General features: G+C 38.0%; 2 protein-coding genes across 6 annotated transcripts in view; both read right to left on the bottom strand.

Moving 5' to 3' along the window:
* The window catches only part of heg1 (heart development protein with EGF-like domains 1), an 11598-nt gene extending 3830 nt beyond the window's left edge, over positions 1-7768 (bottom strand). The window contains exons 1-7 of the mRNA XM_079619359.1: positions 7329-7768; positions 3605-5107; positions 2095-2208; positions 1547-1669; positions 1365-1456; positions 1122-1177; positions 164-324 (exon numbers count right to left, since the gene is read on the bottom strand). Of these exons, the coding sequence (XP_079475485.1) occupies positions 164-324; positions 1122-1177; positions 1365-1456; positions 1547-1669; positions 2095-2208; positions 3605-5107; positions 7329-7602 (2323 nt within the window). The 5' untranslated portion in view covers positions 7603-7768. The remainder of the gene's footprint in view (positions 1-163; positions 325-1121; positions 1178-1364; positions 1457-1546; positions 1670-2094; positions 2209-3604; positions 5108-7328) is intronic.
* On the bottom strand, positions 7744-26149 carry slc12a8 (solute carrier family 12 member 8). 5 transcript variants are annotated; one of them, XM_079619363.1, is made up of 15 exons: positions 25288-26074; positions 24781-24855; positions 24470-24616; positions 24117-24308; positions 23788-24019; positions 16567-16680; positions 15338-15425; positions 14766-14853; positions 13893-14039; positions 12501-12578; positions 11933-12401; positions 11755-11846; positions 11542-11659; positions 11099-11159; positions 7744-8644 (listed from the first exon to the last, which is right to left on the bottom strand). In XM_079619363.1, the coding sequence occupies exons 2-15, from the start codon at positions 24820-24822 to the stop codon at positions 8473-8475; spliced, it is 2040 nt and encodes a 679-aa protein (XP_079475489.1). In that variant the 5' UTR covers positions 24823-24855; positions 25288-26074; the 3' UTR covers positions 7744-8472. The 5 variants fall into 5 exon arrangements, with proteins under 5 accessions (XP_079475489.1, XP_079475486.1, XP_079475488.1 ...); XM_079619360.1 differs by having other exon boundaries at positions 11933-12578; positions 25288-26149; XM_079619362.1 differs by having other exon boundaries at positions 11933-12578; positions 24470-24577.
* Between the last annotated feature and the right edge of the window lie 57 nt (positions 26150-26206).

The following is a 26206-nucleotide window of genomic DNA, read 5'->3' as shown; positions in this document are numbered from 1 at the left end:
CCAAAATATTATTGTAGAGGCCAAATGAAACAGCCCCCTCAAGACTGCGTTATCCGTGTGTATTGCGTGATTGGTATTATCATATCTCTGAAGTGGTGGAGTAGAGTGGAGGATAAGAACAGAGGGAATGGATTTGAGATAAGAGTATGATGCTGAATGGTACCGTGATATGAGAGCTGGTGCTGAAGCTTAATGGTACAGTGCGAGTACGTCCGGCTGCAGTTGTTCAGGGACATCTGGATGCTGTTGTTGACATCCGCGCTGGTCACATTGGAGGAGCGTGAAAACATGTTCACCACTGAGATCTGCATACCTTCTCCTTCTCTGCACAGGGCAAATTAATTCACATACATGTGAGAACAAAGAAAAATCACAGCCTGAATTCAAGTAAAAAAATTAATTATGAATTTATATATGATAGGAATATTAATGACTGAAACATTGCAACTGGTATGACCAAAATCTCTATTCATAACAATATCACACAGACACACACTATAATAATTTTTAGCTAGTTAAAGGTTAAATTAAATGCTTTATAAATTATAGAATGGATATATTTATATGAGTGAACGCATATGATTTATTAATAATACTAATTATTATTGTTTTTTATTTTTCAGCATTAAATTGATAAAACATGACAGAAAGACATTTGTAATGTTATAAAAAATATATTTTAAAGTATATTATAATCGAAACCAGTTAAATTATAATTACTATGTTATTGTATTTTTGTTCGAATAAATGAACCACTGGGTGAGCACAAGACCTTTCAAAAACATTAAAAATGTATCAAATTATTTTAATCCACTGAATGTTGTTCAGCAACTGTAAACAACTAAACTCTGCTTTGTGTTACACCCCTTAAAAACAAGTTTTTCCTTGTTTGGGACAAGTCCAACACAATTTTTTTATTTTATTTTTTCACATGTACATAACCAACTGATGGCAGCACAAATATATCTTCTACCGCTGTATAAATGGTACAGTAAAAAGATATTGACACTGCATTGACACATCAGTAGTTGCATAGTACAGTATGACCAATTCAATTGATTTGTGTGCCCCGTATGGCCCAATTTTCCTGCTGGGTCTCTGGAAGATTAGTAGGAACTCACTTTTTACCCAAAGTTGAGCGTCTGTAACCATGGAAGGTGGAGAGAGAGGCATTGAGCTGGAAAAAGAAGTCACAAATGTATCAAATAAACCTCAACTCCATGTTCAATACATCAATGTATCATGTTCAACCAATTACCTCTCTATTTCCATAATGGTTGCTATATAACATTAGCTGCATTGATTTGGCTGTGTGGTTGTAAGGGTGAGAGGTCAGGTGTGAAATGCAGCATATTGTTGCGTACCAGCTGTAGGATCTCTCTGTGGAGCTCATGCAGACCTGAACTTCCAAGATGCATGGAGTTGTTGACGGTGAAGTTGCCCAAAAATGTCTTCACTGCAAAGCAAATAAAGTGAGGGTTCAGTTATCACTGAAATACCTTTATATATCTGGATATTATTTTGGTGAGGACAACTGAGCACATACCTTGCGTACAACTGCGGCCATCCTCCAGGTCGAAGCCCAGGTCACATTTACAGCTGAAAGAGCCACTTGTGTTGACACACACTGAACTCTGGGGGCACGGACTATTCACACACTCATCCACATCTACAGAAAAACACAACGCCTAATCGGTCCATGTTCATTTTTGTCACCAACTCTAATGGAAACATGTATCACATTACTAATATACATATTGTGGCATGTGGTAACTTGTTAAAAAAATGTAAGATATTGGAAATATTGACCACATAGAAAAAAATGACATTTATAATGTAAAATTGTATTAAATTCCATGTTAATATATATTTGTCAGAAAACCTATCTATTCTAAACCTAGTTAAACTGTGATTTGAAAAGTGCCTGGGACAAGCATGAATAAAACCTTTAATTTGATATTACAGCATTAGTGATCCCAAAGTCAATTCCTGTTCCTGTTTGTCACTGCCCTCTTAAGTTACACCATTAAGACTTGTAGCTTGACAACAATGGCCCAATTTAGTTGTTAGTGTCCATTAAAGTGGGCTTCTTACCTTTAGTACAGAAAGGTCCGGTCCATGCAGGGAGACATTGACAGTGGGAACTTCCCTCGGCTGATCGAACACAGTGGCCTCCATTTGCACAGGTTTTAGGCTCACACACATGACCTACAGAGGAGAAAGAGATTGATAGAATTGTTCTGAAGTAATTCAAATGAACAGGTATTCAAATATCACTTACTATACAATTACTAGTCTGAGTCAAAAGAGCCAACCCAAGTCTCTCTTTCAATGTAAGTCTATGGGACTTTGTCACTTTTATTGCCTGCTGAGTGAAGATTTTAGCGATAATCAACACAAAAGTGAAAATTCTGTCATCATTTACTCAACCTGTGGAACATGAAAGAAGATCATTTGAGAAATGTTGCAGTGTTTTTTGTCCATACAATGAAAGTCTTTGGCCTCTAATGTTCTTTTAAATATCTGTTGTTGTTTTTTCACAGCAGAAAGTCATACAGGATTGGTATGACATGAGGATGAGCAAATGAAGACAAGTTAAATTTTTGGGTGCACTATACCTTTAAATATAATAATTTCTAAAAAAATGTATAGCACAGCTATCCTTGATAAGCAACATGATTTAAGGTATCATTAATATCTGTTACACAAACAATATATGATAAATTATGCATATATCAGCCAATATTGTAGATTCAATTGTGCTTGCTCATTTATCCTATTTTTCATGAATTCATCTGATGCTCTCTTTAAGTTAATCTTTTAAAAACACTAATAATTTATTAAAACTTAAATGTAATCTCTGTCAAATATTCATTTTTCACACAGTACATTGTAATGCTGTGATGCCTAAATTCAATTGAAGCATTTAGTGTTTATTATTTTTTTTATTTAGACAAATGCACACAACTGTTTGGGGCCAGTAAGATTTTTTTATGTTTTTAAAAGAAGTCTCTTATGTTCGCCAAGGCTGAAAAAGCAGTATAAAATAAAAATAAAAAGTAACAAAAAGATTATTGTAATAAATATGAAATACTATTTCAATTTAAAATAACTATTTCCTATTAGCCATAACTCCAGTCTTCAGTATTAAATGATCCTTCAGAAATCATTCATATATTCTGATTTGGTGCTCAAGAAACATTTCTCATTATTATCAATATTGAACATGGTGTGCTGCTTAATAATTTTTGTGAAAATCATGAAAAAAAAAAATCATGATTCTTTAATGAATAGAAAGTTTAAAACAACATTTATTTGATATAGAAATATTTTGCAACATTATAAATGTCTTTGCTGACACTTTTGATCAATTTAATGCATCATTGCTGAATTAAAGTATTATTTATAAATATACTGTATATATATTAAAAAGCACCAAACTTTTGAATCATACCGTATATACATTTTATATCGAACATTTATCGGTAATGGGACAGAATGCTAATATCTGTGCATCGGTGCAATAAACACAATTAATATTACCAACAAAAATGGTGATTTGAATGTTGCACATCACTGTATAAATACCAAAAGACGAACATACCTGTTGACGCTGTCGACCTAAAAGGCATCTGGATGGTTGTGGTTCCCATCTCTGTGGTGCTTCTGTCTGTGTGATTCCTGGTGGTTACCGCCACAGTGGTCCTGGTCGGGGTGCTTTTGCTGTAAGGGGTTGTTGCACGTCCACCATGAGCAGTAGTGTTCCCTGGCGTGGCCGTGCTAGTTTCTATATGCAAGGTGGTGACGTCAGCAGAATCAGATGTGCTGGGTGCCTGTGGTACACCAGTACTGGAGGTGGGCGGGCGCTGGGTTGTGGAGGGTGTCGTCCGCAGCACCTGAACGATATCAGTGGTAACAATGGTAGTGTGTTCTGATTGTGCTTGGGGTGTGGTGCTTGTTTGAAGCTGACGGGTGGTGACGGGAGGAGGCATGGTAGTGAATGTGTTGGTAGAACTGTAGACGGTAGATGCCTTGTTAGTGGCTTCCTCTGTAACCTGTGTCGTCTGAGTTGCTGGTGTGGCAGATGTTGGCACCACTTCCGTGTTTGTCTGATCATCGGTTTTGGAGACGAAGGGCGGTTGGCTGGTAAGGAACTTGAAATCAGAGCCATCCACTGTGGTGGCTACATCTTCAAATACTGGGGGTGCAGTAGTCAGGTCCTGAATGGTCGTCTCCTCAACTGTATAAGTTGGAGACCCTTCGGATTCCCCACGGCCAGTGGAGCTGACAGATCTGGTTGAAAACTCAGTGGAAGCACCAGTATCCACTGAATAAGTTACTGTGGAATCACGGCTCTGTTGGGATGTGCTAGTGGCATTGGTGTGTTCGCCAGAGGTAAAGGGTGGGATAGATGAAACAGAGTCACCGGTTTCTGTATAAGACGTCCCACTGCTTACCGATGTGACATCTGTTTCCTCTACATCTCTATTGATCACTGTGAGAGGGGTTGTTGAATTTGGATTGTCATTATCAGACACCAGCTCAAAGGTCTGTCCTGTGACACTAGGTTGTCCTGTCTGTGACTCAGTGCCTTGGGACAACGTTGGCTGTTCGGTCTCCAAAGAGTGGCCTTGAGTTGCATTGGTGGCATTATGATCTTCAAAAGTGGGTTCAGTCTTATCAGACACTGTAGATACATCTACTGTTTCCTCCTTGTCTTGGGTGACTCCTGATGTCCTCTGCTCCAAGCTCCCAGCAACAGAGGAGTTGGAGTCTTCCGTGTACGCAGAGGTGCTGTTGGAGATCAACGAAAGCAGTGTGCGTTCTCCGACTCGGTTGGTGGTGGAAGTGAAGGTGATATCAGTGCGAGAGAAAGAGTCGGTGGTGTCCACATCTCTCACGGAAACGTCTCGCACTGTTCGGGTCTCTGTCGCTGGCTGGTGGCTGGTGATGCTGTGCGATGCTACTGATGAACCCTCCCATTGGGCTGTGGCATTATGGGTAAGCTCTTTGTCAGACCGTAGATGTTCAGTGGACTCATCTGATACCATCCTAGTCGCCCAGTCAGCTGTATTTGTAGAGATGAGTAAAGGTTTTTCTGAATGCCCTAGTTTGGAAAAAATAAAGAACAATAAAAACTATGCATTTAAAACTATCAAAACATTTAATAATAATGAAATCCAGGACGGGGAAATTTGAAAAGCATGGCCACTAGGGTGCGCTTCATGTGGTGTGAGCCTTGGGAAACTTTATGAACTATGTGAGATGTTTTCAGAAGTGACTGCGGATGTAATGATTTTGGGTGGAGAACAATTGGCAGCCAAGCTCGTCTAACCTAACAAAAGATTGAGCCCTAAAAATGGAGGGGATCTGACCCATTGGGACCTACTGTTTCCTTCCTTCAGCTGACCTAGCAAAGTCCATATTACAGCGTTGTCACTGCCTGCACTGAGTTCATACACAGGCAAAACTATAATCAAGTGAACCGCTGACTGGAGGAGGATGCTTTGCGATGCCCACATATTTAAAAAGGGTGACCTTTTTAACCTAGCATTACCTTTATGGTCAACAAATCAGACCTAGATACTCTAATATAAATTTTCCCTTTCATTTAAATTTGATCTTTTAAAATATGTAAATCAGTTGAATAAAGTACAGTAAGACATACTTCAGTAGCTTTGTTTCTAAGTAGGAAATGGAATCATGGCTCTGTCGTACATGGCTACAAAATAAAATAATTATGCTTCTCATATGTAGAAATCCATTTGAATCTAAATGAGCTATTGTGAAATTAATGCTTCCACAATATTTTGATCTGGTGAAGACCGAGATGGATTCAAAGTTGATTGTAGTGTGGAAAGCCATGATAGGTTTTTGGGTCATTTTACATTCTAAAAATTGACTCACTTGCTGAAAATGTCTCTTTCACCTTATCATTACAGAGATCTTTCAACATAAGCTCTTTCAACTTGCATTATGTTCAGGGACATCCAGTGAGCTCTAACTGATGAGGATGGAGACAGGCTTAAGAACAAGCTGTTTTACAGAAAGTAGATTAACATGATCTGATTTCCCAAAAGCATCGTAAGCTGATCGTACAATTGCCACCAATGGTCTCTATCATCAACTTAGGCTCACCGTGCTTTTGGAAAACGCAGTCCTAAACAATATTGCATGAGATCAAATAAAAAAAGGAGTGAAATACATACAGGTTGTTGTTATTTTTTGTCAAACCCAGTGCAGACTGATGCAAAATAAGAAAGATTGGGCTCAATCACAGTTGTAAGGATATTTTTGGCTTGTTAAACAAAAAACATACTCTCAACTTACTATTTTATACTTCCCTTTATTTTTTAAAGATGTTTTAAAATACGTTAATTTTTCGCAGAACATGTCCTAATTATGTATGTGAAAATAAAGCTAAAATATTGTGCCACATAATTCCAGCTGGATCCAATGGCACATAAATGATTATTAACAAAAATAATGGTAGCAAATCCTCTGATGTCTTCAATGCGATCAAAGCTCATTGGAAAATACTGTTAAATCCACATGAGGTTTTTTAAAGGGCAATTCTGAAACTGATACCTATTGTAGAAAGCTGTGTGGCCGATGGGCAATATAATGCAAATCCATAATGATATAAAAAAAAAATGTAAATACCAATCTTAATATATTTACTCAACATCCAATACAAACTGTTTGTGGAGTGGATTATATCAGAGTCAATTCAATGTATTTATTTAAATTCACTTAAATGCACATTGATGCCAAAATTACATGGAACAGAAATATTTTAAATTAAATCACCCAAAAAAAAAATCAACTGCAGACTGAATAGAATTCATTGGCTCGAGAAAGTGGAACAGTTTATGAACCAGGATGTTCATGAGCCAAGGAGGTCATTCATTAAGAGATTCTCTTCCAAAAACTGAGGAAACAGGGTGCAAGTAGCCTAATCTTATTAATTTGACTTCTGATGCTTCAGCTGCATAATAAAAACCGTTATTTTTACTATTGCAACTTCAATAATAATGCATTGCATTGAGACATTAATCATTTATTGTATAAATATAAAATATTATATAGTTTAATGGTTTTCCTTTGCTTTACACAATTCAGTCTTTATCGCAACGTCTGAGTGGAGGTGGAATCTTGGTAAGCTTTCTTATAACTGCAAAAAGTTGTTTCAACACAATACTGCTTTACACCTGAAAACAAACTTAGTCATATCTACTTTACACAGACTGTAGACCGAGGCTGTTGCAGAACCTAGTGAGCTGCCTAGACAACACTTTTGGGCATCCACAGGCGCGTGGAAGTCTCACCCGCTCGCGTCCCAGTGATGGACACACTGGCGGGAATGTCCGTCATCTCCCCCGGTCCACTCGGTAGATCCACAGCTGTTGCAGTGGCCTCTCTCCCCGGCCAGGGGGACGTTTGTTTTAAACCAGTTGTTCGGGTAAAATAAGTTTCGGTACTCAACGGGTTATCGGTGTCCGTGTCTGTAGAGAAATTTTCGGCAATCACAGTATTTAGGACAAGCATAAAGACCGTGAAAACCACACGGTGAGCGCTTCTCGCCACACACGTTTCCATCATAAAGAATTCCTAATAAATAAAACGCCAAAGTGGTCCGGGTCACCATCGGAAAGTGAGTCCGTTTAACAGTTTCCCATTAGTAAATTCCTTATGATAGTTTTAAAGTTGGAGATGAAGGTTTAGAAGGGTTTTATTTCAGGCAGCGAGAGTGGGAAACCGGAGCAGTGAGTGACTCCTCCCCCCGGGCAGGCGAGAGCGGTTTCCACCCCATTCCTGGATGAACGCACTCACAAATGTGTGCTCGATTCGGTTCAGACATTCAGGTGGGATTCTTCTTTTTCCCCATCAAATCTAAATCAAAACCCAGTTAGCATTAACACTATACAAAATAATATGCTCCCCACTTTTACACATATCTATGCATTAAGACAAAGAAAATCAGTCACAGCAGTGACAATGCAACCTGACATTATTTTTAAAGAGAGTTAGCATTGTCTGGCAACATAAGTGATTTCTTTTTTTTCTTTTCTTTTTTTACCTAGAAAAATTGTGCATTTTATTTGTCAGGTTTTTTTTTAGTTGCATTCAAAATTAAATTGGAGGGCCCAAAAATTGGAGAGCGCACGTTCCAGTTTGGGTGGACATGATGCTTCTATCTGCTACTCTCTTATGAACTCAATGGAACTCAACAGTTGAGTCCCCATGGTGCATATTAAACCTTAATCTTTGATTGCACATTCCCAATTTTCAAACAAACATTATTAGCTTCCTTCAGATTTTCCAGGGAAATAAAACTTCCAAGTCTTCCAAGTACTATCTGACCCAAGTATTATATGACAAATGCTCAGTTCAGTGATCAGTCAAGATGATTTAGTCCCATGTGTCCACTGTTTCAGTCCAGCTGGTTAGCAGGGCACAGTTGTTACATGCTCAGTTGGACTGAGGATGGACCATCTTGTCTGTGGTGGTGATAAAGGAGGAGTGATGGTAACGATCACGGAGGGCAAAGTCTGCATTTTCCTCTGTCAGTTGCTTGGTCTCCATGCCAACAGCTGACAAAGAGGGTGTCATCACAATCTGGTCCTGAAGGGCCCCATCTCGCCTAAGAAGAAAAGACAATGATTGGTGAAGTGAGGTTCAGTTTTGTGTATAATATAACCATAGTTCTTCTAATCGCATCATCCACACTGAATTCTCGCCACATACCCACGTAACAGTAATTAGTTTAGAAGAGCTTCATTTAGTTTAATTTGCCAGTTTTGATTGAGGACTAGCCAAGATAAAGAATAGCATCATTAATCAGAAGAAATGTAAAGATTTTCTAAAGAGCAATTACACAATAGCTCTGAATTGATCTTGTTTTAACACTTACTCTAGTGTCAGCCTCAGATGTCACAACCACAGGCTGGCAGAAAAGTTTATTCACTGATCATATAATGCTTATTGCAAACAAAGAAACAACCCAAAAGTAATGAGTGGCTGGCTCTTCACAACTTTCGGAAGTAAGGGCACACAGGGCTTCTTTTACAATTCCATATGAAATTGTGCACATGAGCACTTTTAAAGGAAGAATTAATCACCGGATTTGCCAAAGTTTTCAAGGACAGTGGCATTAAAATAGTAACATATTTGAAATATTTTATTTAAAGGGGTCATGACATGGTTTTTTTTATTTTACTATTATGTTCCCTTAGGTGCAATTATAGTATTACTATATTTTTTTTTACAAAAAACTTTTAAAATGTAGTGATTTATGACCTTTTCCCACCCTGTTTCTCATCCTCTGATTCAAACAGTCTGTTTTGGGGGTGTTTCCCCTTTAAGAGTTCAGTGTTAACGCCCACTGTTATGATTGGCTAACGTCAGTGCCTATGCATCAATTATTAACGCCCCCAGCCAGAACATTTGCGGATTCGGCGCAACTGTTTAATAGCGGGTGATGCATGCGAAGCGATGGCTCTTGCAATGATAAAACCTTATTATGTTTGAGCCGGAATCAGAGGAAAATGAACCATCACCACAACAACGAAGACTGGATCAGCCCGTGTCCACATGGAAAGTGAAACTATTTTGAATTAATAAAAAAAAATTAACCCGAGACACTTGAAAACGAATTATTGTTGCATAATTATCCTATAGCTTAATTTGCTAACAGTTTAACATTATTTAACTAATTCCAATGAAATGATAGGGTGTACCACGGACAAAAATGCATGCACAGACAGGCCATCTTAGAAGATGCAGCATTGATAAAGGCAACATTTTTAATTTTCTATCACATGTAGGCCTACTAGAAAGGCGACAGATTTTCAAGATTCTCTTATACAAATGTGTTTATATTAGCCATGGTAAAAAGTAAGTTTGCGTCGTCGTTATTGAGCCTAGAATAGTCGGCACGGACTTCTTTGAGCAACAGTTTTCTGGCAAAGCCAAGCATCATATTGGGATTTTTTCCTCAAAACAGTCATCCTTCAAATGTATAGAACACTGCCGTGACTGAGACGTCCGCAAAAAATAAAGTGCATCCATTTTTCCCTGACGACTGGATCTTTCAGCGTATTTAAAAAGTAGTTTAAAGTTTTAAATACATTACTTACAGTTTGCGTCGTCGATGTTGAGCCCAGAATAGTCGGCACGGACTTATCTTTGAGCAACAGTTTTCTGGCAAAGCTCAAAACAGTCTCAAAACAGTCATCCTTCAAATGTAGAACAAACGCTTAAACTAACACTGCCGTGACTGAGACGTCCGCAAAAAATAAAGTGCATCCATTTTTCCCTGACGACTGGATCTTTCGCAGCGTATTCAAAGATGTTGTTTGTCCACAGCCAGGAGCAGCACATCTGCGGCGTCGTAATTTCCCTGTACACTGACCCACTCGCTGTCCGTCGACTGAACACTTGTGAGGCGCGCAGCGCGCGGGCGCGACAACGATACGAAATGAGCGTAGTTGCCTTGCGCTTTAAGCGTAGTTGTCTTGTTCTGGAGGCGGTCTATATGCAAACGCTGGCACGTCACTTCGTACCGTGACGTCACTTCTTACCATGGATCCAGAACGAGCTGTATTTCGAGCTTGATTAAATAAATGATTCGTTTATAATGGGGAGGAAGTCTTAAGCTATGAAACTTGCAGGACGTTTTAATGGTACAAAGACCTCTTATATAACAAAAGATCAAGGCAAATTTGGTTTCTCATGTCATGACCCCTTTAAGGCACCTAGTATCAAGTTAACAAGATATCCATAAGCAAAACGTTATACTCTGATTGCTGTCTGAAATAATTTATTTTGGATGGACAGAAATTCTGATCTTAAAGTCTATACACATTTTTTATGTCCTAGTGTTCAGTGTTTTCTATAAAACTATTAGTGGAAATGCCACGCCATTATTGTGGTATTTGCTGTATCCGGTAAACCTGCCCTTAAACATCATGAAAAAACATGTCAATCAGACTGTCTTTTCCTGTCTAAGTGGGTGGTTCTTGGTCACACAAAGCTGAAATAAGGACCACACTTAGTTGAAAATTAAGTCTTCAAGTTCCTACACAAAACATCATACCTCCCCAAATTATGTAGCGAGGTCTTGAGCCACCTGAAGAAACTGAAGCGAGCTGCTGCACCTGTAGGCAGAGAATGGAACTATATTTTCTGACAAGAAAAATCAAAATATTGCAGTGTTTAATACAAATGATTCATCATGCACATCATTTTTTTGTGCCCTCGTAATATTTCTCTTCTCTGATAACCTGTTTAGTGGTGCAAGGGCAGGACAACCTGTAACTCACATGAGATTGCTGCAATAGCAAATGACAACGATACAATGAATTCCCAATGGACAAATGCCTTTTAAGCTCTTACTCTTAGACCCAAATATTTGGCTGGAATAAGCCGTGTGTAGCAGCCAAAGTGTTTAAACAACTTGCAGTTTATTATGAGCAAGTACAGTTACTTCTCAAATTTTCCAAAGATTACACAAATCAAATAAAAGTTAGGTACAATTACCTGTTGGCAAACCTGGGCTTGTTGTTCCAATGTAGAGAAAGAGGATAAGGGCGACTGTAATGTTGATCAAGGCGTACATCCACTGGATGACAAACATTATAAAAAAAGAGCACAATGCCTATAGAAAGATAAAAATGTCTTAAATAATTGAATATTTATATATTTCAAGAATTGCTTTCAGAAAGCACTGGATATTTTTTTTGCCGAACTTACACCAATTAATGCAACCCAGTGATTGCAAAATCTGGCATAGACTGAACCTTGGATTGATCTGATTTCTGATCCTTCAAGAATCGTTTCTGAACCTGTGAATAAAAGGTACATAAGGAGAAATACAGATTTTGATCACTATATTGAGGAGTTATGTAAGGTTTTGTAGAGAGTTACTTACCATTCCTCTCTATCTGCTCTCTTGGGAGCTGTTCAAGTTCAACTGGGCCAGAATTAGGCAAAGACTGTTTCCTCTTGGCTCCTGCTGTAAGGTCAGACTCCATAAGTCCTATCTGGCTACTGGCATCATCATCTAATCCAACAGCTTGTTCCAGCTCCCTCTCACCTTTTCCTTTATCTAATGGTCCATTGCTGTTTGAGTCCAACCCAAAACTGCTCATCAGCGTTTCTTTAGCTGGAATCTTTGACTTCCTGCCCCGGGCCTTGGAGGCAGGAATAGACACTCTCTGTTCTTCAGCGGTGTCTGTGCTGGGCAATGGAAATATTTGGTCCATGTCTTTGGTAAACTCCAGCAGTGTGCCGTTCACAGGGTCACTGATGGCTCCACTGCTGCCATAATGGGGGTGAGTGCTGGAAACAAGTGATCTTCTGGAGCTCGACCTCCTGATCAGAGTCTTCTTTTGCTGGACCTGCAGCTCATAGGTTTTCACCACACAGAAATAGCAATAATCAATTATGCTGTAGGTTAGCATGAAGTTGATGGTGACAATGGGAGCCAGTTCATTGACCTGGCCAATGAAGATAAAGGCCATGGAGATCAAGCTGGTCAGACAGATGGCAGCCACAGGTGTCTTATTGGGCCCTCGCTGTAATACATAAAGAAATGGGACAAATGTAAATCTATGGCTGTTCCAAAACATAGTGAGCTACGTTAAATGTCTACAGCATACATAGGCAGCTACCTTCTAACTTCCTATGTGAAAACCATAAGAAACTCAATTTATTACAATAGATTTTGGTGTTAACATGTTGCTAAGCTAAGAATGCAATACTGTAACAAAATAAAAATACAAACTTATTTTGAGTTAAATATACATTTTATATTGGATGAATTGTAAATATGTACGCCATCTTTAATCGCAATGCATTATGGGCTTAGATGGGAGCCTAATCATGCAGTCTACCTTTTGCAACCGCCTTTGTGTTGGCAGCATTGGCAGGTCTATATAACCTTAAAATCTATCTACATGGGCAGTATCAATCTACAGAATGCATCAATCTGATAACTAGGTTTCAGAACAGAGTATGGATATTAAAAAAATATTCATTCTTTTATTTAGTGTAAACCAAATAGAGTCAGTGACCTTTGTTGAAAAATTACATTTTGTATGATTCACGTCAATTAAAACATCACATCTAATTATCTTAATTAAAGCATTTATAAATAAATGCTTATGGGCTTTATTAGTTTGGCTCCATTACTCTCATTTCATTCACACTCTTCAGGTTATGTAATAAGTGAGTGCAAGCATCCCAAAAAAAGACAAGATCTCTCATGTCACCTCAGACCAGTCATTACCCAGATCCCATAAGTCTCTGGGATCAGGGTGCTACTGCTACTGGCTGGCACAGCTCCAGATCCACCAGGGTTGGTCTTCTCTGTGCTTCCTGCATTTGTTCTGGGACTTTGATTCAGGGCTAGATGTCTCGGGAAAGCTTGTAGCCCATAGAGAGGGGTCAGACAGAGCTCAGGCGAGGGAAAGGGTGTGCTGTGCTTTTGAAAGCCACAATTGTTACAATTCATTCCTTCGCATTTTTGGAGCGTATTCGGACACACTATAATTAGGAACTTATCCTGTCTGTGAAGCTACTCATTGAGCGTAAAAAAGTAAACAAATCATTAAAGTGGCATGAAAAACAAATGTTTAATTTCACTCATTATCCAAAGTGCATAGTTAATTTGTTTGAAAATGTATTAGTATCTGAAAGAACTCACTATATGAACATCTCTGATTTTCAATTGTTTTATATTCACAGAACAGATTGATTAGCATTTAAATAAGAGGAATCTACCGAATTAACCATTGTTTAGCATATAACCACACTGATTCACATTCCCCATGCTGAAAATAGGCAAATTATAACCACATTAATATGGCTATCTCCCTACAAGCACCCACCCCTTTTCCAAGAAATCCAAGAGCTGGGATGACTCTCTCCTGAGCGATACATTGGAGGATCCTGGGTGCACCATACAGGCCGCCCATGCAGGAGGCGAGTGAGGAGATGTAGAGGCCCAGCAAAAACAGGAAGCCAACCAAGGAGACCTGGGAAAAAAACAAACACAGAGGGGAAGAGAGTAAAGGGGGCTCCACCCAGCTCTGTTCCGCTTGGCCAGACTGAAAAGTGCTTATAATGTGTTGAAAGTAAATCAAAGAAACCATGTGTAATCTGACAGAAGCTATAATGAGAGAGTGGGCAATTACAATAATACAGTATGATTATGTGTATGAAACCAAAGCTCCTCTAACACAATATTAGACTGTACAAATGCTTTATTGTAGATTTTATATAAGATTTTATATGCATTGTATTGTATGTAATGATAGTAGTTGCGGTAGAGTGTTAACCCCCACACCACAGCCCATATTAGGGAACAGCTGTGGGTCAGCCACAACCAGGCTTCAGGCTTACACGTTCATAAACTATGTAGCTTAGCTCAGCAGTCCACTGTAATCTAGGTATGACTGGCAGCTGTGTGGCTATCGGGCCAAACGACAGGGTATGTGCAAGGTCAGTGCGCAACTGGGCTTCATTCTCATTCAAACATTTACACCAGCTGTAGCATTAGAATGACCTCAAATGCCTCTGTTAGGAGGGCCTGCACATGAGCGGAATGACATTAGCAGGACAATAAATGCAAATATAAAATTTTATCTGTGAATAAAGTGTTATTCTCAAGTCTCACATTCAGCTGAGACAATGTGTCTAAATAAGTGGAAAACCCCATGGAAGATGGCCATCCTTTGAAGCCTGCAATAACATCAGATTACCTTTTCCGCTATTAAGAAATCATAGCGCAGCGCCTCTCTGGTGCAAATGGCTCCCAGTAAGAACACAAAGACGAGATACAGGAACCACCTGCAGATTCCCACAATACACAAGAGTCAGAATTGAATTCATTCTATTTATAGAGAAATGATCTAACAAGAACTATCATGATTTCCACCTAAAATATCAAGCAGCACAACTGTTTGCAACATTGATAAGCATTTCTTAAGCAGCAAATCAGCATATTAGAATGATTTCCGAAGGATCATGTGACACTGAAGACTGGAGTAATGATGCTGAAAATTCAGCTTAGCCACCAAAGGATTAAATAACATTTTTTAAATTGCAATAAGGTTTGCAGCCTTGAGCAAAATAGACTTCTTTAAAAAAAAACATGAATCTCTATCACAAACTGTTTATGCAGTGCATGAAGAAGGCTAATTGTGATTCTGTTTCTCATATTTTCATTCTAGAGACATTCATTCTATAAAGTATGTGTACAGTCAATACAATAGAGGCTAAAGATAAACAAAAGAAGAATTAAAGATTATTTCTGTGGCTGACGGACACATACGAGATGCAGACTGCGGCGAGAGTTCCCACGGGGATGTTGTGCTCGGGCCTCTGGAGATCTGAGCTCATGTTGAATCCCGCCATCACACCTACACACACACACACAGAGGGTTACTGTGAAAACAAGACTGGAGACAAGGGGCTATTCAAAACCTGAACAGCAGATAGATGTGCATATCAGAGCTCACTTGAAACACCTTCCTGACTTCTAACAGGAGCGAAAAGGAAACTTTGATCACGACTGAACAATTCATTTGAGCAACACAAGGCCCTAATCAATCTTTCAGTCTTTTGCATGAGGCAGGTTTGCATTGTGTGTGGCAAAATAAGAAGAAAATGGAGTGGGAAATATGGGTTTCTTAAGATCATCATCTCATTTCCATTTTTACATTTTTCTGTTTATATTTACAGTCTTTTTTGCCTCTGAAAATAGAAAAGTCATGAGCGTCATGAAAGTGTTTTACTGTAGGTTGGGATCACACACTTTTTAAACAAATTATGTAAATGTTAAAAAATTATTATGCTAAACATTCACCACATTTGATAATATTTCTATATTATTCTGCTTTCTAAATTTTGGTCAGAAATCATGATAATTGGAATTATTTTATTCTATTTATTCTATTAACAGTAGGAAAAAATATCTACAAATAGTTTTATTTAAAAAAAAAAAAAGTTTTAAACCCCGATAATTTCTAGATTTTTTTGCAGTTTGTTTTAAAAAAAGCCAATGATTTAATTTTTGAAATAAATTATTTAATTGTGTTGTCTTTGTACAATCGCACTTTGTATTTCTCACACGATATAAATGGGTTTTTATATTTTTAAAAAATATATATATAACATTTTAGGAAGAGGGTTTGAAATCCCCTGTCCCAGACCATCTTTTCAAGCAGACTTTGGGTGCGGCTTACTGGCGCACCTAAAAAAAAAAACATCCAGTGACACCATGCAGGCTCAGATTGAAACCTCATTATGCAACAAAAATGTGTTAACTATGAGATGAAAAATTTCTGACATGAAAAAGAGATTTCTGGGAAGTCTGCATCCTAAATCAAACCACAGTCATTAACGTACAGCTGCAAGTATTTGAGGCTACTCAAGTAATTTATACAGGCTTAAACATCACTAATTGCAAAAATAAATTCTCACATCAGCATATAATCGTTTATTTAATCAGTGGTTGTTATATCACAGTTATGCTTTTCTTGTTTACGTGTGTAAAGTCACCTGTCGCCGCAGGAAAGAAAACCCCAAACACGGTGAAGAAAGTCTCTCCAGCTGTGTAGTCTGGAAGGGTGTTCTTACGCAGTAGTTCCTCCGAATAACCAATGAATCCATGCTCTGCCATAAACATATTCAGCACAAAACAATGTTAGGAAAGACTGTTTATTACAACCTTCAGTCTGCCTAACTGAGTGCTTTATGGAAAAAGTCTGGACTGACACAATGATAAGAATCAGATTCATCTCTGAAATGCCATAGTCTCCAATGAGTATACGTAACAGACATTACAAGCACAGATGCTTTCCTGTAAATTAGAATCTTTGTTTTGAAAACCAAAAGGAAATATTGAAAAATCAGACCGAACAGTCTAAATATTTCATAGCATTAAAACCAATTTCAGAAAACTCAACCATCCTGAAGGAGAATTATTGTTTCCACATCTGCTTAAAACAAGATTGAATCATGTGGTGACGACATTTACAAGAAAACATTCCCCTGTGCAAGACCACAAACTGCAATCCATGACATACAATATTGATTTATCGCACACCAATACAATAACCCTTTTCACCCTGAAATCAAAGAGAGTGGTTCCATGGGGTACAGTGGGACAGACATCTGGTTTGAAATATTACAGTTTTAGACTCCATAGCCATGCACAGACAGAGCCCCAGGTGTCTGCGGCTGACCGTCACCACCCTTTATGTAACAACCCGGGGGGACAGACGCCCCGCCAAGATGCGTGCAAACCAAGGGCTGGCCTTTTTCTTGGGAATACATGCCAAGTTCAATAGTTCTGCGCCGAGGACATGATGGAGGGAATGCTGGACTAAGCTCTGGGCGTGTTCACAGGCAAACAAAACAATCCAAGAACAGGCGCCGCAGAACATTTACGTAAACAGTACTGAGAGACATCACTATTCTGCTGAACCGTCACACAAGAGTGGGATTTTCACTTAGTTATTAAAGTCTGGATAGCACTGACGCTGTATATTTCAGAAGGTTTGTAATACAAAATCTAAATATGGAAGTAATTGTACACAACTACACAAAAATTACTTTCATTCCATACCGTACAGTTTATACTATATAGTAAATAACACAGATACAGTATATGGCTCTTAATGGGTTAGTTCACCCCCAAAAAAATCCTGTCACCATTTACTCATCCTCACGTCATTCCAAATCAGTATTTCTTTCTTTTTTGATTGAACTCAAAAGATAAAAGTAGATGTTTGAATGTCCAAGTTGCTCTATTTCACCTAAAAAAAAGGTCCTCCAAAAAAGCTCATTGGCTATATTTCATGACTTCTAGAGTCATACAATATTTTGTGTGAGAAACAGTCAAAATACAATTAATCTTTTCCTTTGCTCCAGTTCTCACATCTCATTTATGGATACTGGTATTTAACGAAGATACAGCAGAGGGACTTTTTTCCAGCAAATAATGCAAAGAATTTAGTTTTCTGTTATTGTTTTACAGTTGTTAGTTATTTACATGAACTAGATTAAGGATAAGGATTTAAAAAATTAAAATAAGTTTCATTAAATAAATTACATGACTTTTCCATGTCTAGAAATCAAACTTCACACCTCATATTTTAAGGCCATGAGAACCTTGGTTCTTAAAATAAAAGTGCTCATGAGATGAATTAAAATAAAAAAATGTTTAAATAATTTTTTTTTTTTTAAACTTAGTGAGCCTCAGCCCCCTGATTTAAAACCAATGCTTTAGAAAATGTTGATTATAGTGAACATGGACTACTTTTAGGATACTTTTATGACGCAATCCTTTTTCGGAGACAACAAAACAATCTCTGTCCATTTTCACTGTGTGAAAAAGCAGCTTGTGCATTCTTCAAAACATCTATTTTTGTGTTCACGTAAACAAAGAAAGTCATTCGTTTGGAACAGAGGTGAGTAAATGTAGATAATTTTAATTTGGGCCGGACCTATACTTTGATCAAAAGATATGACCTATGGACAAACATCAACAGGGATGCACAAGACGAAACACAATGTAACCATGTATCTGGCCATGTATCTGGCCTTAGAAGCTGATAATTACATTGTCAATTAGAGAGTCATAAGTTAATAGAGTACAGGAGAAAGAAAGGTGGTGGTGGGTTGGGGAGGGGGCAGGTGTCCCAGGGCACCTCTGCGGAGACAAGGCTGATCCAGAGAGAGATCTACAGGGCCCTAGCTATGCAAGAGCATGAGCCATTTCCCTCTTGGTTATCTTGTGATGGGAAAGAATGTGTTCTCTTGGATTAATGACATGTTTATCCAAAAGGAAGTCACCACCCTTTCAGAAGCCCTGCTTGTTCCTACTCTTCACAGTTTCTTGGCTTCAAAGAGAGAGAGCTCGAAAGAGAGTAAGACACAATAGAGATGATCAGAAGAAAGAAGTCATCTCAATTGTGTCTCTATAAGTGCATAAAGAAAGTTTAGGTATCAGCCTTAGAAATAACAGATGTAGGCCCGGTTTCACAGACAGGGCTTAGGTTAAGCCAGGATTAGGCATTGGTACAGTCAGGACATTTAAGTAGCCTTAATAAACGTGCCTTAGAAAGAAAAAAAACATTACTGGTGTGCATGTTGAGACAAAACAATGGCACTGACATTTTAAGATGTGTCAGTGCAAGTTGCTTTCAGTTAAAACAGCTCAAACATGCATTTTAGTCTGGAACTAGTCTTAAGCCTTGTCTGTGAAACCAGGGGCATAAAGGACCCCAATTATAACATACAATCACATCATATGAATACCTTTTAGTTCATTTATTAACTTTGCTAAAAGCTGTTTTTAGAATAGCAAGTGCAAAAATAAAAGCTTTGACGTAGTTTAGTTTGCATCTCTTTAACTAAACAACCTTCCGTTACAATCCCATTCAAAAGGTCGGGGTTAGTAAGATTCTTTTTTTTTTTTTTTTTACGAATACTACTATTTAACAATATTCCACTAAATTTCAAAAGTGACAGTAACTTTTGAACAAAATCAAATAAATGCAGCCTTGGTGAGCTTGAGACTTTCAAAAACAACCCCCAATTTTTTAACAGTAGTACATGTAACAAACATCCCAAAAAATGAAATCACATATATTTTGACTCATGCATGCCAGAGATAAAAACCTACTTCATATACGCATGAAGAACAGGCCATACAGTGGGATAAGAGCAGGGGCGTTACTGTTGTCCTCCCTGCCACCTTTCTAAGCAATTTGATTGCAGTTTGGATATTTATAGTGAGAGTCCTTCTGATCTAAAGATTTGGAATAGGAAGTGATGATGTGGACGCTGCTAGTGAAGAACTCGGATCTGCTTCCTGCCTGCTCTTTTGTCTCAGGCCAAAAATGTGGGTGAGCCCGGTCAACACCCTTAACCCAAAACTATGAGCGCATGTCAGTTTCCTGTCCAACACGGAGCGCTTAAATAGAGTGTCTTTGAGTTTAGAGCTGAGGAAAACAGAGCAAATCCTACAAAAATCATATCTTCATAAAACTAATTATGCAAATGAAAATCAAGCCAATTCTGATGACCATAAAGAGATAAATAAGTTAAAGGATTCAGTTCTTGCCGGATTAAATTTTTTCATATGAAATATAATTGTTATATTCCAGCAATATCTTCCCACCAACAGAATTTGCAGCAATAACACTGTCTACAAGTCTTCGGTAGGAAATCTCCTCTTGTGTGGTAACAGGCAGGAGGAAAGGGACAGAACTAGGAGGCGCTCATTTTTTTAATCTAGCACAAATGCTTTCACCGCAATGGTATGAACACTCTAGAGGATTGTGCTCACATTTTCTTCATCTTTTCCAGCAATAACATTTTCAAATGATTTGACAAAACATTGAAGAGCAAGTAGCAGTATTAAAAAATCATCACTCTTCTCCCATTCTGGCTACATGAGCCTATAGGCACACTGGTGCCCAATGGTAGATTGGGTGTGTAATTCAAACATATCCTTGACCAAGAATTATTTCACAACCAAGATATGTGCTCAGCTCAGCCCCTAAGCTTTCTTCAGCCTTTCAGTCCTTAAAGGAATAGTTTACCACCTAAGAAAACTATGTGACCTCCTTCTTTATCCTTCAAATATCCTAGCAATTATTTTCAAAAGTACATGAGGATTGGGACTTGCAGGCTCCAAAACATCAAAAAGCACCATAAATGTATTATAAATTATGTCCATATGACTCGTGCATTATACGTTTTCTGAAGTCATACAATACCTTTGTCTTAGTAAAAGTAGGCCTAAATAATAATTTAAAAAAAAGTAATTATTCATGGAAAAATCATGAACAAAGATAGTCAGATCTTTTCAATGAATCATTTAATAATGTTCACAAAACTGATCTGAATGATTCATTCACAAATCAACTGATCAGGTTCTTAAGTTTAACTTGTTCATCGCAGTGATTACCTGCATAGGCAGAGTTGGGGGAGGGGTCATATTTTCTCATTTTATTTTTATAATTTTTGTGTAGAATGAGTAAATCTGTTTGTTGTTATAGGAAGCCAAAAATATGGACGCGCTGGGATCTCTTTATCATCACGGTTATGAAGCTTTCCTTGTGCTGACCACCTGGCCTTGACTACGTGATTAACAGCATTATCAAACTGTAAACACATCTGCACAGCAGCTCCTTTTTCCTGCCAATGGCAGGTAACCCGCCCATACGGCGCCCGGCCTAAACCGTGCAACCCCCTGGAGTCGTGCCAATGGTGAGGTCACTTTATAACCACAAAGCTTAATTGGAAAAACATGGAGGAACCAGCACCTCCTTATCCCAGTGCACACTGCAGCCCAAGTCCAGTTCCTAAAAGAGATCACAGCAAGATGGCAGCCGCAGTAGCAGCAGTTAAGGGGTAATGCCTCATTTCAGTCCATTACACCACAACGTCTAACTTTCTCTGTAGAGAGAGAGAGAGAGAGTGAGAACACCATCTTTCCGAGAGTCTTGCCTCCTCTCTGGACAGGAAGTCAGTAATCAGGAGAACAGGAAGAGTTGGGATGGATTTCCTGCAAACCCAGTGTGAAAGTACATACTGACCTCGTCTGAAGTGGGCAGCCAAAAAAAAATTGTTTTACAATGGACTGAGAATGCCTGCATACTTGTCCTTAGAGCAAGTGACTATTAGATATTTCACATACATTTTTGCAGGATGATGAGTTGCTGTTATAAACCTATATTAAATTGAACTAAGTATGCCCCAAAGATTGTCTTAATAAAAGAGATTTTAACAGCTCTTACATATATGTGCTCACTTCATGCAATGAAACTTTAAGTACAAGCAGATTTAAATGCCCTAAATATATGAAATGTGTGAGAGCTGGAATTTATATGATTATACTGCAGCTTCGGAGAGTTTTAGAAAAGGGAACTTGGCAACACATCTAACATAACTAATTCTAGTTAGACTATAAGCATTCTCCATTTCATTAAGACATGCTTTTATGTTTTCATTAAATTATATACTATATTATTTTAAATTAAATGTAAACACACACATATATATACTGTATGTGTGTGTGTGTTTACATATATATTATACACAGTAGATACACACACATTCATATAGTTTTATAGTATATATAGTTTAGCCATGTAAGGTCCAGGTCAAGTATATCATGACAGTATATAATGGAAAAACAAATATTTCACTTTTCTTGTTCCTTCAACTTCCATATTATGATTGGTGTTGGAGTTCTATTATTGTGTTTATTTTAGGAAGAGTCCTTGCACTCCATAGTGGCCTTGTGAACACCTCCCAGAATATTCAGGGCTTTTGGAGGTATAACTAGCTTACTGTGCATACTGTCAATGCCAGATCACAACCCGGAGCTGGTGTGCAAAATCTTGCACAAGCCTAAATGGTTAGTCAAGCCTACCGGTAAATGTTTTTTTGGGGGGAAATTATGAGCCTGATAAATAACAAATAAATGTATATAGCTATTATTATTATTATTATTATACAAATGTCAAAACAGCTTTCTTTTTTTTTTAAACACATGATAGCATTGTTTGGCTCTTGGGACAAATGGCCACATTTATGTTACCCTGACACCTACTGGACAGTTGTTGCAAGGACATGAACTCTGTATGTTTCTATATGATCAACTCAATAATATACAGTATATATAGTATATGCATTGTTATTACGTATTATAATTATAGGCATTATTGAACAACATTATTGTTGGGTTAACACAATTTAATTATTTAATTGAGATTTACACACGTTTAGTCGGCTAAAGTATTAATCTCAAAATGGCCAAATACTGGCTGAGGTAAGTCACTAGCAATTACCATTTTGAATAAGAAAGAGCTTTAAGGTGAGAACATATGAGCAATATCTACTGTCACATATAATATTTAAATAGAAATACACTATTGTTCAAAAGCTTGCTTGGTAAGATATTGTAAATGTTTTTAAAGAAGCTGTATGCACACCAAGGCTGCATTTCTTTAATAAAGATATATAGTAAAACAGTACTATTGTGTAATATATCTAAAATTCTTCAGTCACGTTTGATCAATTTAATAGATTGCTGAATAAAAGTATTGGTTTCTTTCAACAGCAAAAAAATCTTACTGACCCCAAACTTTTGAAAAGTAGTGTATATATTCTGTCACTGCATTCAACTACTTTTCAGCTGCCCCAATAAATGCATAAAACACACATAAAAAGATAGAAATAAGAACTTGCGAACCAAGAGAATAATAGAAATAAGAAAAATGTATGCTGGTAAAAGAAAAAAAAACATTTTGGACACTCCAGATTTGGTCCAGCATTAAATGGCTTGAACTTGTATATCCTCGTCTGGCAGGTTTGCCAGGAAATGTGAAAAGAAAGAAAAGTCAATATAAGAAAGGCGGGCACTGTTTAGTAGGGTCTGTGAAAACAACACCTAGCCATCTCTTCTTAAAGCACTAATTTATGAAATGGAAACCTGTGGTAATCAAAATGCCTGTTAAAATTAGATTGTATGGTTTTATTTTGCATTTTAACATATACAAGTGTTCTAGAAGCGGATTATTTAATTTAGCTGAATATAAGCAGATTATTTTATTATTATTTTTATTGGCGACTCAATGGGGGATCTATGGTGTTGGTTAAACAAAACCTAGCCATACCTTAAGATATTTAGCAGGTGTTAAACTCAATACTTTATCTTATTGCAAATGACCCCTGATGTCATTGGCATTCACGAAAGCTTACCTGGATCTAGATGACTAAATGTCCCGATGACAAAATCCAGAGTGGACATAGCTAATATCCCCAGCAGAACCAATTGAAGGCGTATTATCCATTTCACCCCGGCCAGGTTAATCCCAAGCAGGCCAACCAGAACGGCCACAGAGATGCCCCTCACTGCCCACACGCTATGTAAGCTCAGCACCTGCGCTATGGACTCCGCGAAACCAGTGATGTACATAGCTCCAGCCACACACTGCCAACAAGACACATGACTGTCACCAAACCTAAAAACAGTAAACTGATCACGCACTGTATATGCAATATAATGAATGTAGACATGAGCTGCTCACCTGCCCAAACACATACAAGAGTCCCACAGTTCCTCCAACTCTCCCTCCTAGCACAGTGGAGATCATGGAGTAGACCCCACCGTTACCCACACTGCAACAGTCACACACACCGATACCTGACATCACCGTAACCACAGCGACCAATACCACCATGGACACCAGAAGCATGCCGAGCAACACACCTGTGTTACCCTAAAGATGATCATATGGGAAAAGACAAGTAACATTTCCATTGGATGCTAATTTAATATCAGCAAAAACATGAGATATGTTCTGGAATATCCTTTAAAAATAGATTTTCTAAAGCACACACACAACAAGCATCTCAAAATCTGTAATAAAACATAACTTACCACAAGCCAGCCAGTCCGTAAAAAGAGCACCACCCCAAAAATGTTGATCATGCAGGTAGTGAAGACTCCATCCCAGGTCCCGAAAAGAACAGGTTCCCAGACGAAGAGCTGCACCTTCCACCAAGGTTGAGCATTACTCTGTGAACCCTACACAAACCAGTGTCACTCAAATCTAAATAAGTCACCATTAATGTCAATTCCACCACCCAGTGTAAAAAATAGTAGGTCCCAAAACATATTGCTTTCCATTTATATATTAAAAAATTCCATTTATTACATTTGTATGGCAAAACTTACAGATTGGACATTACCTGTGCATCTTCATGGAATAATTCTTGAACTTGAGGGCTCATTATCCCTCTTTGGCAAGATTACAGTGGCTGGATCTGAAGAAAGTAAAGTAAAGACTTTAGTACTGTAAATACAAAAGGCAATTTAACAACATTTGCCAACTAGGCGATGGCCACGTAGGTTAGAAACATTTAAGCCAACAAAAGCTGTCTGTTAATAAGTGACACCGTGGGAACTATAAATAATCGATAGGCAATTCATAGCCTACAGCATTTAGGCTAAACAATATTGAAATACATTAAAATAAAAGGCAAACAAAGTATGTGAAGTTCACTTAACTTTACGTGACAAACTTACTGTAGCCTAGTTCTGGCTTTGTGATTGTGTTTTAAGTTATCCAGTGGCTCGTTGTAAAGTCTATAACAGTTAAGAAACGCCAGAAACTAACGGCCCTAAGTAAACTGTTTTGTGACATTGTTGAATTGTACATTTCTTGGTTAATGATAAAGACAATAGCGCACACATACCTGCAATGGTGCTATGCTCCCGGATGCAACAGCAGGTGGAGAATGTGAGAGGCACGAGCACACCTGAGTATTTGGGTGGTCCAACTCATTTCCGTGAATCGGTTCTTTTGAACGGTTCATTTAGAACAACGGTTTCATGTGGATCCACTATTCTTTTACGTTGTTGATGTAACTTAATTGTGCCCCATTATTTAAACCTCGGTTTATTCCATTGGTATCATGCTCATTCATGGTTCTTCTCGGCTGTCGGGTCATTACGACTCGAACCAAAATCAGTTCTTGGTACAACGAGTCGAAAATTGAGCACTTCTAGGACCGTTTCAGTCAGATTCTTGAAAGATGAATTCAAAATAGTTTTATGAAGTGGTTCAATTGATTCACAAGCTCCTAAAGAACGATACGCTCACAGTCACAGCCTCAAACATACAACAATGTCGGGAAGATGTAGCTTATATCACCGTTCTCTTGAGCGAATAGGCCTAACGTTACAGATAGCACAGGTTTCTGAAATTGATTAAAGTTAATTAAATTGAGTTTAAATTAATTTTCACAGGTCATGACCATGTTTTACCATTTCGAATCGTTTGATTGATAATTCCTAAACTGATGATTGATAATAAATTGATACTTAAAACAGAAATTTCTAATTATTTAAAATAGGCATATATGCCAGTAAAGTTGAGTAACCTAACAGCTGTCTGTGTGCCACTATTACTGGAAAATGCTACGTGTGCAATAAACGTCATTAAACAAATATGTTCTATCAGCGCCACCTCAGGTGTGTGCTGTCAGTGTAGGCTACCTCAATGTTTTCGACTGCTCTAATGGAGCAGGCATTTCCATATTGACATTTTCTATAACCAGTTACCAGCTAGTAGACATTAATCATATAAAGTCGGGCCTATTAAAATCACTTTAA

This window comes from Phoxinus phoxinus (genome assembly GCF_949152265.1).
Source record: "Phoxinus phoxinus genome assembly, chromosome: 7".
Taxonomy (NCBI): Eukaryota; Metazoa; Chordata; class Actinopteri; order Cypriniformes; family Leuciscidae; genus Phoxinus; species Phoxinus phoxinus.
The sequence above is the reverse complement of the archived record's forward strand: the minus strand, read 5'-3'. Positions and strand labels throughout refer to the sequence as shown.

Bases quoted from the DNA above. Each gene is read 5' to 3' on its own strand.
- slc12a8 (XM_079619360.1), bottom strand. From the start codon at position 24,822: ATGAGCCCTCAAGTTCAAGAATTATTCCATGAAGATGCACAG. The intron at 11,660-11,754 runs GTAAGTTCGGCA...ATCTTTCTATAG, and splicing joins ACTGGGTTGCATTAATTGGT to GCATTGTGCTCTTTTTTTAT. The intron at 8,645-11,098 runs GTATGATGTTTT...TTTTCTTCTTAG, and splicing joins TCGCTACATAATTTGGGGAG to GCGAGATGGGGCCCTTCAGG.